At 38.8% G+C, this 18,594-nt stretch overlaps 1 protein-coding gene across 12 annotated transcripts in view; it reads right to left on the bottom strand.

The window, feature by feature from the left end:
- The window catches only part of KIAA0753, a 69,952-nt gene that overhangs the window by 22,454 nt on the left and 28,904 nt on the right, over positions 1-18,594 (bottom strand). For 11 of the 12 annotated variants that reach the window (XM_082443840.1, XM_082443839.1, XM_082443843.1 and 8 more), the window contains 4 exons: positions 17,410-17,620; positions 7,939-8,174; positions 6,501-6,667; positions 4,331-4,450 (listed from right to left, as the gene is read on the bottom strand). In XM_082443840.1, coding sequence (XP_082299966.1) covers positions 4,331-4,450; positions 6,501-6,667; positions 7,939-8,174; positions 17,410-17,620 — 734 coding nt within the window. Of the gene's footprint in view, positions 1-3,156; positions 3,289-4,330; positions 4,451-6,500; positions 6,668-7,938; positions 8,175-17,409; positions 17,621-18,594 lie in introns of all 12 variants that reach the window. The other variant, XM_082443838.1, reaches the window with a different exon arrangement.

Raw genomic sequence — 18,594 nt, 5'->3', positions numbered from 1 at the left:
GACATAAACTCACAAAGACAAGGGGGGAAAATGGTGCTGGAAACAGAAGGACAAAAGTGGTAAGTAACTTACTGACCTGAGAAAGCTGAATTCTAGGGTCATAATGGGGAAACCTGAGAACGCACACAATTTGCACTGCTGACTTAAAGAGGCACAAGACTGGTAGCACCAGGTATGCCTAGGCCTGGGGGTGAGCTGGGAGGAGGTGGCTTAACTATAAAAGACAAGAGTCAAATGACGTTTGAGAAGTTAGATCCCTAGGTCCCTTTCCCTCCTTCGCACAACTGGACCACTGCCTCTCTCCAACTCTGAGGGAAGTCTGGTTGCTCATCCTCTGGAGGGGCCTCTTGACTAGGGGATGCCAATTACATTGGGACAGTAGGTGCCCTACTGAAAAGAGGGGATTCATGTACGTGAGCTGAATGCCGAGTGGTAAGACTCACCACCCTCCTGCCCAGCTCAGCTCCTAGGACGCTGGCATCCAGGTCCTCACCCTCCAGGAAGAAGATCAAAAGACACATCTTTGGATAGTCTGACCTACCCCAAAGGAAAGACCTAAAGACCCACATGAGGGTCCTTAGCCAACAGTCCACCAGATGACCCTAGAGTAAAGCTCAAGGTCAATAGTCCTTTCATCAGATGGTGCTAGAATAGCCAGATATACATAAGGAAAACAATGAACTTTGATGCATGAGCATCTCATCTCATGCACAGAAATTAATAAAAAATAGATTGCAGACATAAAAATAAAACCTAAAACTATAAAGCATTTAGAAGAAAACAGAATATCTTTGAGATGTTAGCATTGGCAATGATTACTTATTTCACAAAAGAGACTGCAAAATGAAAAAACTGATAAGCTGATCTTAATCAAAATTTAAAACTTCTAGTCATCAAAAGACTCCATTAAGAAAATATATAGGCAAGCCACAGTATTGTGAGAAAATATCTGCTGCACATATTCTGAAAAGGGCCTCAAATCCAGAAAATATGTTCTAAAACTCTTAAAAACCAATAATTAAAAAAACGATAAAAAAATGGGCAAAAGACTTGAATAGACACGTCACAATAAGCACTAAAACAGATCCTCATCATCATTAGACTTCAAGGAAATACAAATTAAAATCCCAACAAGATACCACCACACTCTCACCAGAACGGCTAAAATTAAAAAAAAAAAAAAACAAAAAAAAAAAACCCAGACATTACCAAATGTCAGCTAGGATGTGGAAAAACTAGAAAGTAACTCCCATATTAACTAAAAATGGAAAATACCCCAAAGGTTAATTCACAGGAGGATGGATAAACAGACTGTGGGATAGTCATGCAATAGAATACTTCTTGGCAATAAAATAGAAAACTATACAAGGCAGCCCGCTGTCCCCCTGACCAGGCTTCTTCCAGAAGTCCACTGCACTTGGTTCACTTCCAGATGCCCCAAATGGGGTAAGCCCTACATTTGCAAGGACTCATTCGTGACCTTGCCCACTAACTTCCCAGGATGGGCACCTAAAAACTCCTAGGGAAGTGCAGCCTACTTTCCCTGGGAATCTTCATCTCCTACCAGCAGCATGGCCTTTTCCTTGTTTAGCTAGGTTTGGGCTCGCTTCTCAGCTGTCAGGATGAACGATATATGGCTAGCGATACACACTTAGATAACAGATTTGTGAATAAGGGTAATGAAAAGATAACACAGGAATCAGGACAGTGGTGAGCTCTGGGGAGAAAGAAGGGGATGCAACTGAAGAGGGACTCACAGGGAGTTTGAGGGCAGGGGTGCTGACCTATCTCTTGGTTTGGGGTGGTGGTTCACAGTGCTCACCCTCTAAAGAAAGAGCCACAGCCCTTCCAGCCTGGGAGTGAACGTTCTATCATGACCGGTGACAGCATGCGCAGCTGTGTCAACGAGAATTCTGTTTATGTGACTTCAGGGTGAATCATTATCAGAGCTAGAAAAATGAGCCAACTGCAGCAGTATCAACTAAACTTTCTCATGAACTTCTTCGTGCCCGTAGTTAGGTGGTAACACTCTTGGGGGCAAATGGGAAAAGCAACCTCATTCAAAAACCTTAGGCTGCACTCAAGCTAACACGTGAGGCAAAAGTATCCACAAAGCCATGCACAAGAGCAGACTGTACGTCAACCTCCTACCCTACCGAGCCAGGAGAAAAGCACCTCTGAGTGCAGTACAAACAGATAGAATACTGATCTTTCAGATAAAACTCCTCCGAAACTATAGATATCATTCAAACTCCACACCAAAGAAATAATTCCTAGCAAAGATACTGTGTAAAATACACGTAGGCATGTAGATATTCATTCATTCATTCATTCATTTAGTGAGCTTAGGCCCAAATGGTCCAGCTTGGTGGTGAAACTATCTAGACCAATTAGAATAGGCAAGCATTCACTATCCTTCCTCAGAAGCAAACACATACCTCAGTTTTTTCCCCCCTTATTAATTAATTAATTAATCTATCTATTTATTTATTTATGGCTGCGTTGGGTCTTCGTTGCTGCGCGTGGGCTTTCTCTAGTTGCGGCAAGCAGGGGCTACTCTTCGTTGCGGTGGGCATGCTTCTCATTGTGGTGGCTTCTCTTGTTGAGGAGCACGGGCTCTAGGTACATGGGCTTCAGTAGTTGTGGCACGCGGGCTCAGTAGTTGTGGCTTGTGGGCTCTAGAGCACAGGCTCAGTAGTTGTGGCGCATGGGCTTAGTTGCTCCATGGCACGTGGGATCTTCCCGGACCAGGGCTCGAACCCGTGTCCCCTGCATTGGCAGGTGGATTCTTAACCACTGTGCCACCAGGGAAGTCCCATGCCTCAGTTTTTGAAGTCTATCCGTTTCTTCAGTTTTGAGTTCATTCAATTCCTTTGTTCTTCTGGAAGTTTCAGCATCACGTCAATTGAGCCTAGAGGATGGTATCAGAGTCACCCCAACTCTCCTCAAACCAGCCAGGACTCCCTGGGGCTCCAGTCTGGGCTCTACTGTTGGCTTCTTAGGTGACTTCAAAGTACTTTAAGCAGGCAGATGGTCAATAAACATGAGAAGTGTGACTATACCACTAAACAATCTCAACTAGTTGTGAAAATGACTAGATGATGTAGAACAGCCCTGCTGCTTTGGTTTTTCTCTACCTCAGAAACACACAGTTACCTCTGTTTTTGCATTTTGTCCATTTCTTCCGCTTTTAATTCTTCTAATTCCTTTAATCTTTTGGAAGTTTCAGCATCGAGCCAAGTGAGTCTAGCGGACAGTACAAAAGACTCAGACCAATTCTGCCTTGACCTGCAGGTATCATTACCACATAAAGAGACCAGGAGTCAGGATCCCCCAGAGCACCAATCCTGGCTCCATTAAAGACTCAGGAGGTAACGCAGCCTCTGGGCCGGTAAAGCTCTCTGTGTAACGTTTCATGTAAAAAGACATTCACCCGCAAGAGCACTCCTAGTGAGTGTGCAGAGCCACAAAAGAAAATACCCAGGAATATTCTCGAGAAAACTAGCCATTGCTGCAATTAGAACTTCTTGCTCAGCTGTAAAACAAAGCTGTTCCTGTATCTTCCAGCTCAGACAAAGAAATTGGCTCCCAGGAGAGCCCTAAAGGCAGAAGAAAGTCAAATAAAAACAGAAAGGAAAAGCTAACTGGGAACAACCTTATTGTATGTGTTAGGGCTTGATGCTTTCAGTTTAGGTTACATGAATAGTATCAAATTATCTAATGGTCCACTTTCCCTTTGGCTTCCCCATAATTGCAAGAACAATTCCAGTCAAATGAATGCAGAACAACCTGTTTTCACTGCTCTCTTGTCATGGAATGGCCTCACCTCATCACCCTCTATTTAAAGCCTATTCTTTAAGTCCTAATTGATTTTCCGTCTCCCTCCACAAAGCCTAGATCTCTGCAGAGGTGTCCTGTCCCCCTCTGAACTCTCTCAGCTCTTAACTCTTCAGTTCTCAGGGGACATACCATGTTCTATCTTAAATTATAGTCAGTGATATGTCCTCTCTACTGACTATAAATAAGCAGGGGCTGGGACTCTGTCTTTTTTGCCCCCCTTTTTAAAAGTCTCCAGAGAGCTCACAACTGTACCGTATACATATACAAAACAAGCAATTGGTAGACAACTGACACATATGTAATTTTTGAATGAATTAGACAAGGAATAAAACAGGGGTTCACTGTCTGAGCTGCATAATTTGACAGAAAAGTTTAGTAAATTCCATTTTAAATAGCCAACTTTATACATGGGAAAGAGAAGAGTTCGCTTTAGAATACTCGTGAAAGGGGACCTTTACTTTTCAAAGACTTGACGAACGCCAGCACAAACCTCACTGCTTCGTGCTCAACAGCACCTCTCAACTGATTTTCCTCTTGAGTATCTTCTTGCTGGAGAGACTGTTCTTTTGCGGCATCTTTGGGGCTAGATTTCACCTTTAGCCAGGCAGCACTGCAAAAAAATGGAAAACTATACCTTTGTAATCATTCACTCCACATCCAATGACTCGTAAAAGGTGCCAGCTCAGAGAAGACAAGAGCGTTAAATTAATGGTGATCTACAGGATGGGGCTCTGAATTGGAAACTGAATGTAAAGCAGAGTGAGATCCTCCAGGGTTCAGGCTCAGTGGCAAAGGAGAGAAGTCCTCCTTTGCTTCATAGAAGCAATCACTATTTTAAATGAAAAAACAACTGTCAATTACAGAATAACGGGTGAACCTCAACAAAACCCTGTTTTAATATATAGATTTGGGTCACTAATTACATTCCATGTTACATAGCAACTTTGTGCCTTTATAAGGCCTAATACAGCACTTGGAGCCCGTAAGCCTTATGCCCTCCCCTCCCCCACCGACCACACATACACTCTAGAAGACAGTCCACTGTATATTTGGTTTGCAATATAAACTCCAACCAACTGCTGTTTTTATAAGCTTACAACTGAATTCACATCTCTATACTAACACATATATAAAAATACAGAATTTTTTTTTTTTTTTTTTTGGCCACATTGGGTGGCATGCGAGATCCTAGTTCCCCAACCAGGGATCGAACCCATGCCCCCTGCAGTGGAAGCACAGAGTCCTAACCACTGGACTGCCAGGGAATTCCCCAAAAACATAGAATTTAGAGCAGAGAAATAAAAGCAAAAAAGCACATACATTGTGAAATCAGAAGACCTGATTTTAGTCCCAGCTCTGCTATATAAGCAAGACATTAGATTCGCTGGACACTGTTTCTTCAGCTTTAAAGTGAGAGTCGAGGAATAAGCATAACCATCCACTCACAATCATTCAGAGTCTTCGGGGACTCCATCCCACCAGGCTTCTCACCGTGTCTCCTGTCCGCCTCTTAAAAGCTGAACCCTTCAAGTCACCTATCTTCTCACTTGTTCTCCTCCCCCCATTACTACTTTTGGCTGCCTTCCTTCTACTGTCCTACCTCCTGCCCCTTTCCATTGTGCTTTTGAGAACCACTGTCTCACGGTATACAAGCTCCCCTTCACTTTTATTTTTTTTTCTATATATATATATATATATATATATATATATATATATATTATAAATTTATTTATTTATTTTTGGCGGCGTTGGGTCTTCGTTGCTGCACACGGGCTTTCTGTAGTTGTGGCGAGCGAGGCTACTCTTCGTTGCAGCGCGCGGGCTTCTCGTTGAGGTGGCTTCTCTTGTTGCAGAGCACGGGCTCTAGGTGCGCGGGCTTCAGTAGTTGTGGCGCACAGGATTAGCTGCTCCGCGGCATGTGGGATCTTCCCTGACCAGGGCTCGAACCCATGTCCCCTACATTGGCAGGCGGATTCTTAACCACTGCGCCACCAGGGAAGTCCTTCCCTTTGCTTTTAACCAATTCCCCAAAGACTACTCCCACCTAACTGGACTCTGCTGCCCCTGAAGGACAATGCCTTCTCCCCAGCTCCGTGGAATGGCGGGTCCTCATTCTCCATGTGCTGTGAGTGAGGGTGACAAGGCAGTAATGTCAGCATTATCCTAACTGTCCCCTGCGGTCAGGACAGCGTCTATGAGATTTGCATGGTTTTATAATTCATATTGTCTTGACTTGGAATAGGAATTATTTTTAAATATTCATTCACTCAGCAAAAATTTACTAAATGTCTACTAAGATTTACTACATCAGGCACCGTACATTCAGATATAAGGAAGGCACAGTTCCTGGCCTCAAGTAACTAGGATCCACTGGGTGAAGAGACAAGTGAAGGGCAGCCCATGATCCTCCATACGGTGAACATGTCCGCAGGGTACTGGGGTGACCCGTGGGAGTTACTCTACCCGTAGCCAGGTAGGAAAGAGGAACCAATAGGCTTCTAGCAAAAAATGTCTCATGTATATATTACTCATCCAAATAAGCTTTTCTCCTTAATGGGAACTAAAGATGCTGCTTTATTTGCTCTAAGGAGTAGGTCACCTTTGATCTGTGGAGGAAAATAAAGTCACATACCCAAATGGTGCCGTGAATTTTTACATACCATTTAGGAGATGCCAGCGGGGATGTGGGGTTTGGAGGTATCCAAGGAGCCCTATGGTTCTTCACAGGCTGCTGGTTCATTTTTAACCTGGAGGAGACTGTTGTCCGTTGCAACCTGCCTTTGCTGTAACATTGGGGTGGTCTACTTTTTCCAGCTTTGTGGAGTCCCTGCAAGAGATAACTATGAATTATAAAGCCAAACGGGTATCAAAGAAACTGGCTGTAACCTCTGGCTTACTGAAGCTTCAAATGGCCCTATGATGTTCATACACCCATTCAGCAAAAACCTAAGTGGAAAGCAGTGTAGCAGAAATTTGGGGAGGGTACAAATTACACTGAAACAACCTTGGTTGTGGGGAGAGGGGTGGAGGCATAAAACTGGAATCCCTGGCTTGGCCGTCTTTATATATACATATACATATATATATATATATATATATATATATATATATATATATTAATTTTTCCTAACTAAACAAAAGAGGTAAATCGTAAAACATTCTTGGTTAAAATACATCTCTGAGTCTTAGGCTTCCCATCTGTAAAACGGGAGCTAATATCTTCGCGAATTTCTAGAAGATTAAAAGGGCTAATGGAGGAGGAGTACGACGGTGAAGGCAGAAAGGCATACGCCATCTAAATAGAATGACTACTGTAAAACGCTGTAGAGGATGAGGCTGCCTCGGAGAAGAGCACCAGGCTGAATTTATACAGGCTGAATCCTGATTTCCCAATGACCCCCCTTAAGAGTTTGTTTGAAAAGGAATAGAGACGATCTTAATCCATGATCTACCAGTAACAGGTGATAACTGCCAATATCCTTTTTCTGGGGTCACCTGACAATATGCAGGTTTGTTACATAAGCCTCTGGACAACCCATCAAATGGGAGTAACTACATTAAGGGTATTTAGATTAGGAGGTGGTCTTGTGGCCAGTTCTCCAGTGGTAGGGCCTTAAGTTAAATTTTAGATAGAAGCTTAAAATATAATGTACTTTCGAGCCAGCTGGCTCCCAAAGCCATATTAGAAAGTACTCACCCTAAGATGCCTTTCAATATCAAATATTTATCGATATTTATCTTTAGCAGGAAATCTTAATCCCCTCAAACTTCACACTTCCAAATCAGAAGCAGAAAAAACCTGAATTTTAAAATAGCCTACTCAGTGAAGACCTTGGTATCAAAATAGTTAGGCTCTTACTAAACCAGGACAAGAAAGAATGTCCTGCCCTTAGTAACACTATTAAAACTTGTTGTTTTTTGTTAAAAAATAAAAACGACCTGGAGCTAAGTCAGCTTAGTTTAGATAGTTGGACTCAACGGCTCTGGCATTCAAATGCCTGAGAACTCAAATCCTAGCTCCACCCCTTACCAGCCTGTGTGACCTTGGACAATGTCATATTAATACAAATGGGCCAGAAGAAAGGAGTGATTTCATACTTGCTGTAGTCTTGCCGGTGCCAGAGTATCTTTCTTCCTAGAGGGTGGCACATTCTCAGTCACAAGCTTCTTTTTCCCTGCTCTTGTTTTTGCCAGGGCTAATGCCTCTTCTTTGAAGTTCGCATTCTGGTCTACAATAGATGGAGCTTCTTCCGGAAGGATATCCGCATCTAATACATCAAGCTCGTTTTCCAACCCCTGGGTCACTGGAAGCTCTGTATCAGGTTGATACTTATCTACATGGAGATTTCAGAAGGAAAAACTGAAGGAAATGCTGCTCAAATCAAGTGAGAATGATTATCTAGAGACAGATAAGCTCACAATACCCTGTTAAAAACTGAGGTGTTTTGCTGTCAAAGTTGCTCCTAATCCTATGACTCCTACTGCAGTTCTACAAGCAGAAACCTAAGTGCCATGGCTGACTCCCTGAATCTCACCTCCCACATTTACTTATTCACCCGGTCCCTCAGATCCTAATTCTTAAATATCTCTTGTCCTTCCTTCCCTTCTGCCACTACCCAAGGTCAGGCTTGCAATATCCTATGACTGTAACAATAGCCTCTTCTAACTGACCCCTTCTTTATCTTCCATCACACCTTCTCCTGGCTACCATAACTATTTTTTTCAATGTAAATATTTAAATATCACTTCTCAAAACCTTCAATGGCTCCTAATTTGATACAGAATAAAGTCTGAACTCCATACATGACATACAACCTGCAGTGGAAAAGAAAGTAAAACTGTCTTTATTTGAAGATGAGATATTTCCTACATAGAAAAAAAATCCAAGAGAATCTACAGATAAGCAATTACAACTAAGAATAGAGTTCAGCAAGGTTTCTGGATAAAAGAAGAAAAATATACAAAACTCAATATCATTCCCACACATTAAAATAACTAATTTGAGGAAATATAAGAGAAAAAATACCCCATTAACATTAGCAACTAAACTGTAAAGCACTAAGGAAGAAATCTAATGAAAGATGTACAAGACTTTTACAGAAAAAATTCAAAGGTATTTTAAAGGACATGAAAGAAAATCTGGATTAATTGTATTCATGAATGAAAAAATACTGTAAAGCTGTCAATTCTCCCCAAAGTGACCTACAATTTCAAATGCAAGTTCAATTAAAATCCCAACAGATTTTTTTGTGGATCTAAACAGGTTAATGCTAAAATTCTTATGAAGTGTAAAATCCCAAGATAGCCCAAATAATTCTGAAGAACAATAAAGTGGGGAATAGGGCAGGGGTGGGAGTCTTATTTTCCCAGAGATAAAGTGTTCGTGATAAAGCTGTAATAATTAAGGCAGTGTGGGAATGATACAGGAACAGGCAGAAACCAATGAAGCAGGATGGATATGACAAAGGCAGTATGACGAATCAGTGGATATGAACTGGATTGTTCAATAAATAGTGCTGAAATTATTAGTATCCATAGGTAACAAAATAAAAATTTAACTGTTCAGCATGAGGATCCTTGCCTCAAACTGAACACTTATATTCTAAATGGAATAAAAACCTAAATGTGAAAGGAAAACTTTAAAGATTTTAGAAGAAAATATAAGAGAATATGATTATGACATCAGGGCAGAAAAGGCTTTCTTAAAGTCAAATATAATGTTAACATATTTAAACTTAATTACATGAAACTACAACTTCCTTTTGACAAAAAGACACCATAAAGTCACAAACAAGCCAGAGTCTGGAAGTAGATCTCTGTAATGCATATAACTAATATAGGCTTAATATCCAGAATATGTAAAGAACGCCTAAGAATCTATAAGAAAAACAAACAATCCAATAGAGAAACAGGCAAAGGATAGAAAATGGCAATTTAGAGAGAAAATCTGAACCGTCAATAAAAACATGAAAAGATGATCATCAGTAATCAGAAAAATCGCAATTAAGACAATGAGGTACCATTTCACATCCACCAGATTAGGGGGAAATTTTTAATGTGACAATACCACGTACAAACAAGGATGTAGAAAAACAAGTACTCTTACAAGCTACTAGTGCAGGAGTAAACTGGCACAGCTACTTGAAGACTCACCCACACTGTCACCCAGCAGTTTCACTCCTGGGCACAGACTCAGCCTAGAGGAACCCTCACGCTTACACAGGAAGACATGAACACAGATATTCACTTCATCAGTGTTCGTAACAGCAAAAAAATGGAAACGACCCAAATGTCCATCAATAAGAACTGAGAATAAACTATGGTATATTCATACAAGGGAAACCTATCCAGTGGTTAAATTAATAAATTAGAATTCATGTATAAATATGAACAAGTCTTACAAACGTAAGTGGAGGGGAAAGCAAACTGCAAATGTTGCATTTGTAAGATATCACTGACATGAAACGCAGAGCATATGAAACAATACTTTATATTGTTTATGGATAGAAACATAAGCAGTACAAGTATAAAAACAGGGCAGGTCCATATTATAATAACAAAAGTAACCTCTGGTGAGGGAGGGAGGGGTATAGAATGGGGAGAGAAATATAAAAGGCACTTCAACTGTAGCTGTCATATTTTATTTCCAAAAAAAATTCTGAAGCAAATAAAACAAAAATGTTAAAGTTTGTTAAATCTGGCTAGTAGATATACAGGTATTTATTATTTTCCTTCTTTTTCTATATGTTTTAAATATTTCATAATAAAAGGAAAACTACATTTAGACTACTTTAACTACTTTAAGAGTAGTCTAAACTACATTTAGACTACTTTAATCTGGCCAAAGGCCAGATTCTCCTTGCATCACTTTTTAAATCTGGTACTTTTCAAGGTCATGGAAGTTACGCAGTAAGGATACATAAATTGGAAGGAAAGAATGCTTAGACTAAATCCTCAGTCTAAAACTTATTTATTAATCCCCAAGTTTACATATAGCAAGGCAACTCTGACCTCTAGGTCCTGATGCCTTTTCAGTTCTGATTTGCATAAATCAACTGCAAATGTAGTACAAGCTCCAGGGGCAGCTGAGTTTGAGGACATTGCTGGTGATGGGGAGGGAACCAGCATCCTTACATCTGACAAGTTATATTAATGCAATCAACCACTACAAGAACATTTCAGAAGCCGCTAAAGAAACACGCCAGCCAACAATTACATAAATCACAAGATCAAATCAGGCTCACACATATATCCCAACTGAAAAGACGGGGTTTTCCACCCAAGTGGCTCCCTATGACTTTTAGGGGTGGGGGGGGGCGTTGGGAAGAGGAGACCTTAGGAACTCAGAATGGAGGAATTAGGTAAAGTGAGATCTAAAACAGAAACAGAAACTGCAACCTTCTGAAATCCAGATTATAAAGACCAAAAAAATACCAATAAAATAAATAAAAATAAGAGGGCTACCATATCCTTCCCCATGAGCAACTGTATTAAATTTGCAAAGTAGCTAACCAAAATACCTCAATTTGTAACGACGATAACGACAGTGATTTTATGATCAGCCCTGACATCTGCACACTTCTTCAGTTTCTAACACAATTCACATTCACATCTGACGCTCACCATGACACACAGAGCAGGTGGGGCAACGATTACTACGATTTTTCAGGTGAGGAAGTAACAGTTAAGTGCTTTACTCAAGGTCACAAGGTCAGCAAGCAGCAGAGTCACATCTTCTGACTCTCTCAGTCCAGGGCCAGGCCCATTCATTCTGCCCTGTCAGGAACTACGGAGCTGTTCCACATAAACACATTTTCCAGATAACTGAAGCTCACTTAATTCTTGATGAATTATCTAATTTGCTACTTACAACAACTAAGTCAGTTACATCGGATAAGGACCACAGGCGTACCTGAGAGATCTTGCGGGTTCGGTTCCAGACCACCAAAATAGAGCAAATATCACAATAAAGCGAGTCACACAAATGCTTTGGTTTCCCAGTGCACATAAAAGTTATGTTTACACCATGTAGTATGTAGTCGATTAAGTGTGCAATAGCCTTATGTCTTTAAAAAATGTATACACCTTAATTAAAAAATACTGTATCACTAAAAAATGCTAACCATCACCTGACAATGCAGGGTTGCCACAAACCTTCAATTTGTAAAAAGCACAGTATCTGTGAAGCACAATAAAGTGAAGCACAAAAAAATAAGGTATGCCTGTATTATCCCCAGTCACAGATGAAAAAAAATGAAGGTTCAGAGAGATTAAGTCATCAACCCAGGATCACAAACTGGTGGAGCTGGGACTAGAGTGAGGTCTTTCTGGTCCCTGTTTTTCCCACGGTGGTCTGTCTTCCTGCTTTCCCATACTGGTGCCTACAGTGAGTTTTATATTAGCAGGTTTCCCAACTTCTCTCTCTGAATCTGGTCCTCATCTTTCACAACTCAGTTATGGGCGCCTCTCATCTTTTAACTCATTTAGGGAACACATCTCCACGTGCAGGCCTGGAAAGTTCTCCACATTCCCTCCAGAGTATCATAAATGAGCACCCAGAACTCAGGTTACTGTGATTTGCTGCTCAGAGGCCTTTTCTTGTTCTATTTCACTTCTTCACAGTCACTCATTTAAATGCCTAACTATGTGTCGGCCTTGGGGCTACCACAGAGGATACAGCGGCAAACAGACATCACACCTGTCCTGAGAGAAAGGCTGGCAAAGGCAGCCTTCTGGTTAGAAGTAAGATGCTATATTAGTTCTACCTGCCTACCAATGAAGGGAACAGAACACCACATTAGAGTGAGTAAATATCTAATAGTAACTGAGTAAGTTAGGTTTTGTTACATTCATGATAGAGGCAGTGCATTAAGCTACAGATTTCCACAGAATTAGTTTAGATTGAGAAATAAATGAAAACCAGACTGATAAATAACTTTCAAATCAGTAGAGGAAACAAAATGAAACAAGAACAACTTGATTAACATAGTAAATTACAACAAAGGAAAAAAAAGTGGCAAGTGGAAAACAAAAAATAAGGTAGAAAGAAGTTCAAATGTGCTATTAATCTCAGTAAATGTAAGTAGGTTAAATATAGAACTCTACAACAGGGTTAAAAACACCAACAGTAAACTATTTACAAGAGACATTCTTAAAATAAAAGAGCAAAGAAAAACTGAACATAAAGGGATGGAAAATGGTATTCTAGGTAAATGCCAAACAAGTTAGGTAGATGAAACAATATTAATATCAAACAAAACAGAATCCAAAGTGAATGACATTAAAAAGGCAAAGAGAGATATTTAATAATAACATACAAAATCCACAGAAAAAAGATTTATCAGTAAGGAACGCTTATGCATCTAACAGCACAACTTCAAAATGTACAAAACAAAAATGAATAGAAATACAAAGAGAAATTTTAAAAGTCTCAAGAGACTTTAACATACCTTTATATCAGTAATCTACAGATCAAGGAAATAAAACCAGAAAACCACAGAAGAAAAAGAAATAAAAGGAATAAAGATTGGAACAGGAGGAAATAAACCAATGGTTATATTCATAGATGACATGACTATATACACTGCAAAACACAAATAATCTGCCCATAAATTATTAGAAATAAATTAGCTTAGCAAGGTTGCTAGATATAAGATCAACACATAAAATCGACTATATGTCTGTATATCCACAATATTCATTAAAAATTAAATTTTTAAAAAGACATCATTTACTGAAAGCACTGAGAGCACTGAAAATAGCAATACCAAGAAACAATTCTAAATAAAGATGAACAAACGTACACACACATTATAAGTTACTGAGAGTATTTAAAGACAACCTAAATGAATGGAGGTATACATACCCTGCTGGTGGATTGGGAAATATAATATTGTAAAGATAACAATTCCTCACCAAAATTCCAATAGGTTGTTTGTTGTTGGAGGGGGAGGGGATGAAAATTAACAAATTCTGATCCTAAAATTTCTATGGAAATACCAAGGGTCAAGATTTGCCAAGACATTCTGGAAGAACAGGTGACAAAAGCTGTTCTACTAGATATCAAGACTTAGAATAGTTAAGTAAGATAGTGTACACTAGCATAAGAACCAACAAATAAATCAGTGGAAGAGAACAGAGGACCCAGAAACTGACCCACACATATGTGGACACAACTTATGACAAAAGTGACACTGTATGCCACTGCGGGGAAAGAATATTTTCAACAAAGAGTGCTAGCTCAGCTAGATATCCACCCGGAAGAAAATGAACCTTTTTTAGGAAATAACATAGGAAAGTAGTTTCTTAATTTTGGCATAAGGAAAAGCTTCTTAAACAGGATCCAAAAACAAACCAAAAAAACAAAAAATAACAACAACAACAGCAACAAAAAACCTATACAGGAAAAGATTGCTACATTGGAATACAGTGAAATTTAGAATTCTGTCCATCAAAAGACACCACAGCAACATTTAAAAGCAAGCTACATCTTATTTCTATGAGGATATTTACAACACAGGTAACTGAGAAAGGGTCCTATGTAGAATACTCCTACAAAGAACTCCTACAAATCAATAAAGAAAAGGAGAGAGAGAGAAAGGAAAAAAGGGAATAGAAAATGAGAGAGCGAGAGAGGGAGGGAGGACTGGTCAAGAGACTTGAACTGGCACTTCACAAAAGAAGACATGTAAATGGCCAATAAATATATGAAGAAGTACTCACCATTAAACATCCAGAAAATGTAACTAAAACCGCAATGACAGCCTTACACATCAACCAGGTCGCCAAAATTTTAAAAACTAATAACAAGGGCTGGCAAGGATGTGTAGCAACTGTTCTTATACACGGTTGGTTGGAATATAAAAGGATAAAACTACTTTGAAAAAAATCTTGATTACAGTTGAACAAATACATATCCTGATGACCTAACAATTATACTCCTGGGAATAAACCCAACAGAAACACAGGCACACATGTACCAAGAGACATATATAAAAACGATCACAGTAGTTTCCCTTATAATCACCCCAAACTGGAAAAAACCCAATGATTAAAACAATAGAATAGATAAATAAATGGTCATATATTCATACAATGGAATACAGCAATGAACATAAACAAATCACAGCTACACAAACAGAGCAGATGAATCTCACAAAGTGGTAAGTGGAAGAAGCCACTCACAAGAAAATACCAATTGTGTGATTCTATTTTTTATAAAGTTCCAAATCAGGCAAAAACAAAGTACAGCATTAAAAATCACAGTGATAGTTAATAGAGGGGAAGAAGCAGGGGAAGGAGGTTGGAAGAGGAGAGTCTAGGGGGATTTCTTAGCGCTTGTAATGTTCCATTTCCTGACTTGGGTGGTGGCCATACACAAATGTTTGTTTTCTGATAATTGAGCTGTAAATTTATAGTGCACTTTTCTATCTGTACATTCCACTTCAATTAAAAGAAGGGAAACTAGTTTACTGGATTCATCCACACTCTGATATAAATGGCATATTAAAAAATTCAATATTAAAATCTTAAAACTATTTTAAAATACTATCAATGTATATATGTCAGTTTAAGAAGGCAAAAAAAAGAGGAAAAGAAAATCTCTTAGCAAAACAGGAACAGAAGAAAATTTCCTTAACTTCATATGCAGATTTGCCAAAAATCAATAGTCAGCATCACACATGAAAAAACATTCCCTTTAAACTGGTAAGGGGGGGGCACGCAAGGGGAGTTGATGTCCACCATTACAGCTATTATTCAATATTACCCTGAATTAAAATCCATTCAATAAAGCAGAAAGAGGAAAAAAGAAAGGTATAAAAATTGCAAAGAGAGAGGCAAAACTTAAGTGAGCTCATCTATCTGGAAAAATACATTAAAATTAACAAAATCTCATATTTCATCAAATCTGAAATATCAAGTACAAGACATATCATTATTTTATGTACCGACAGGAAATTTTAAAATATCGTCAAGTAATTGTAAGATATCATCAATTTAAGAATGCATCCCAATTTCAGAAATGTTCAAATGTATACCTTGGAACCAATGAAATACAGTACCATAACAAATTAAAGATTTCAGCAAGGTGTCAGATATAAGAGCAATGTACACATCCAACAGCTCTCCTATAAGTAGCAATAACCAATTTCAAAATGTAATTTTAAAAAAAGATCCCATTCACAATAGCAATAAAAACTGGAAATAAACCTAACAAGAAATTTAGGAATTCCTATATATTCCTACGTCAGGGATTATCATATGCAGAAAGTTATAAAATTCAACTGAAGGGATGGAAAAGGGGCATGAATAAATTGATAGGATCATATTGTAAAGATGTCATTCCTCTCCTAATTAATTTATGAACTCAGTGTAATACCAATCGAACTCCCAATAGCATTTTTCATGGAACTTGACAAGCTCATTCTAAATTCCTCTGAAGATAAGCAATCACCATCAGCAAAATTTTGAAAAAGCACAACAACAAAGAGGAAAGAACTGCCTCTTAAAATATTAAAATATGTAGGAAAGAATGATGATTTTGCCTACAAAATTAAAATTTTCTGGGAATTCCCTGGCAGTCCAGAGGTTAGGACTTGGTGCTTTCACTGCCAGTGTCCAGGGTCAATCCCTGGTCAGAGAAGTAAGATCCTGCAAGCCTCGTGGCATAGCTGAAAAAAGTAAATAAAATAAATAATAAAAATAAAATTTTCTGTGCCAGAAAAGATATCATAAACAAAATTCAAAAGTAAGTGTCTAAGAGAAAATATTTACAATACATGTAAACTAGAAAAGGATTAAGATCCAAAATATATAAAGAACTTCTATATATCCATAAGCAAAAGACAGAACCCAGTAGGGAGATGGCAAAGGATATGAACAGATAAATCACAGAAGAGGAAATGAACAAGGCTAAGGAACACATGAAAGAAAAACCTTCCTGACTAGGCATCAGGGAAACACAATATAAAACAGTAAGGTACCATTTTCCACCAAGAGACTGGAAATTTCTTATATTTCATTATATAAAGTACTTGGCAAGGATATGGGGAAATACATACTGATGGTCACTGCTAAACAAAACATAATTGTATGCCCATTTTCAAGGGCAAGTTGGCAGTATCTGTTTAAATGTGCACACCACGTAAGCTTGCAATTCTGCTTATTGGAATAACGAGAATTTATTACCTATGTAAAAAAAGATCATATATATCAACCAAACGTGTGTTTGTGTAGATATGTATATATCTATCGTTAAAACATAAATAAAAAAACTTAAAAAAAAAAAAACAGGGCTCTAACTTCCAGCTCTGCAGGGATTTACTTTGGTTAGCCCAAACGCTATGATGCAGGAAACGGGAATTTTACTTTCTCCACCCTCCTCTATGGAAAAATACTCCAGCCTCCAGCCTAAGGAAGCATTTTGGTTGCTATTCCTTTATCCTAGTTCAAGCGCACCTACTGTGGACTAGGCTTTAACTCCTGACCCGGGGCGGGGTGGGCAACTGTTACAGTCCAGACAATTTCAAAGAATAAAGTATCTTGTAATAAACACTTTAGGACACATACCAGCAAGAAGCTTCTTCGCCACTGAAGGTCCTCTTGTTTCCTGTGGAAATATCTCCTTTGCTACGAAGGGCCTCCTCTCACTCTTTGGTGATGTACTTCGCCATCTCTCTAAGGCCCTTTGGCTACCAATAGGAAATCTGCTCCGAATTTCACTGAAACATTTCTTTGCCTTTTTTGGTGACAGTGTCTTTTCCAGGAGGGATTCCAAAGCCTGCCATGAAACAGTTAATCATTCTCTTAGTTTATCTCACAAAAGTCCAACTTTTCAATTATAAAACTGAAAATGGGAACTCCAGAGGAACTCATTATTAAATGGCTATCTCTAATTGTTAATGAAATGTCACTTAATTTTAAAACTTGGTTATTTAGGAATCCAATTAATAAAAGAAATTCTGCATGTTCTTTTACATGTTTAGCTCACTAAAACCAATAGCAAAAAAATAAAGAATATGACCACTCTTAAAGGCATCCAAACTCTAAAATTAAGGATTCCTATTTTAAAAACTAACCACAGTCTTCAGAATATAATCCTATACGCTATATAAGCATTTTAATTCTCAATGAAAACCTCATAAACTTAAATTATCCTTTAAGTGGGCACACAGACTGTATTTAATGTACATCTTCATAAACTAAAGGAAACTTAGCATGTCCAGTGGCTCTGGTCACTCATCTACCACAACGGGGGGGATCTGTGCCCCTCCACCCCTTCTAAGAGAGGCATGTCCTCTAACAAGTACCCACTCATCACCAGGCAGCAAGGGCCCAGTCTCCCTCCAGTCAGTACAAGTTAAGGACAACTGAACACAGCCAGGGACATTTAGTTCAGATGACAGTAAGGCAATAAGAAAATAATAAGCTATGGGTTGGTGTAGTACACATCAACAAGAAAGAATAAATTTCTTGTGCTACTGGATATTTTCAAATGTAGAGGAGACAAACATTATATTTAAGAAACATTATGTTAAGGCACTCCTGCTCAAAATTTGGGAAAGGGACTATATCTCTTGAGATCCTTTCTAGGATTAGCAAGATATGCCCTCTAAATGAAATCATTTGGCCAATAAATATTTCTTATGGATAAGTTTAAAAAGCACCACATAACTTGATATGCTACCTAAAGGTCTCCATTTGACAATAACATTCCTGATAGTAAGTTCTATACACACGAATATAACCAATGTA

This window comes from Balaenoptera physalus (assembly GCF_965194825.1).
Source record: "Balaenoptera physalus genome assembly, chromosome: 20".
Lineage (NCBI taxonomy): Eukaryota > Metazoa > Chordata > Mammalia > Artiodactyla > Balaenopteridae > Balaenoptera > Balaenoptera physalus.
Note: the sequence above shows the minus strand (reverse complement) of the source record. Positions and strands in the feature narration are given on the sequence as shown.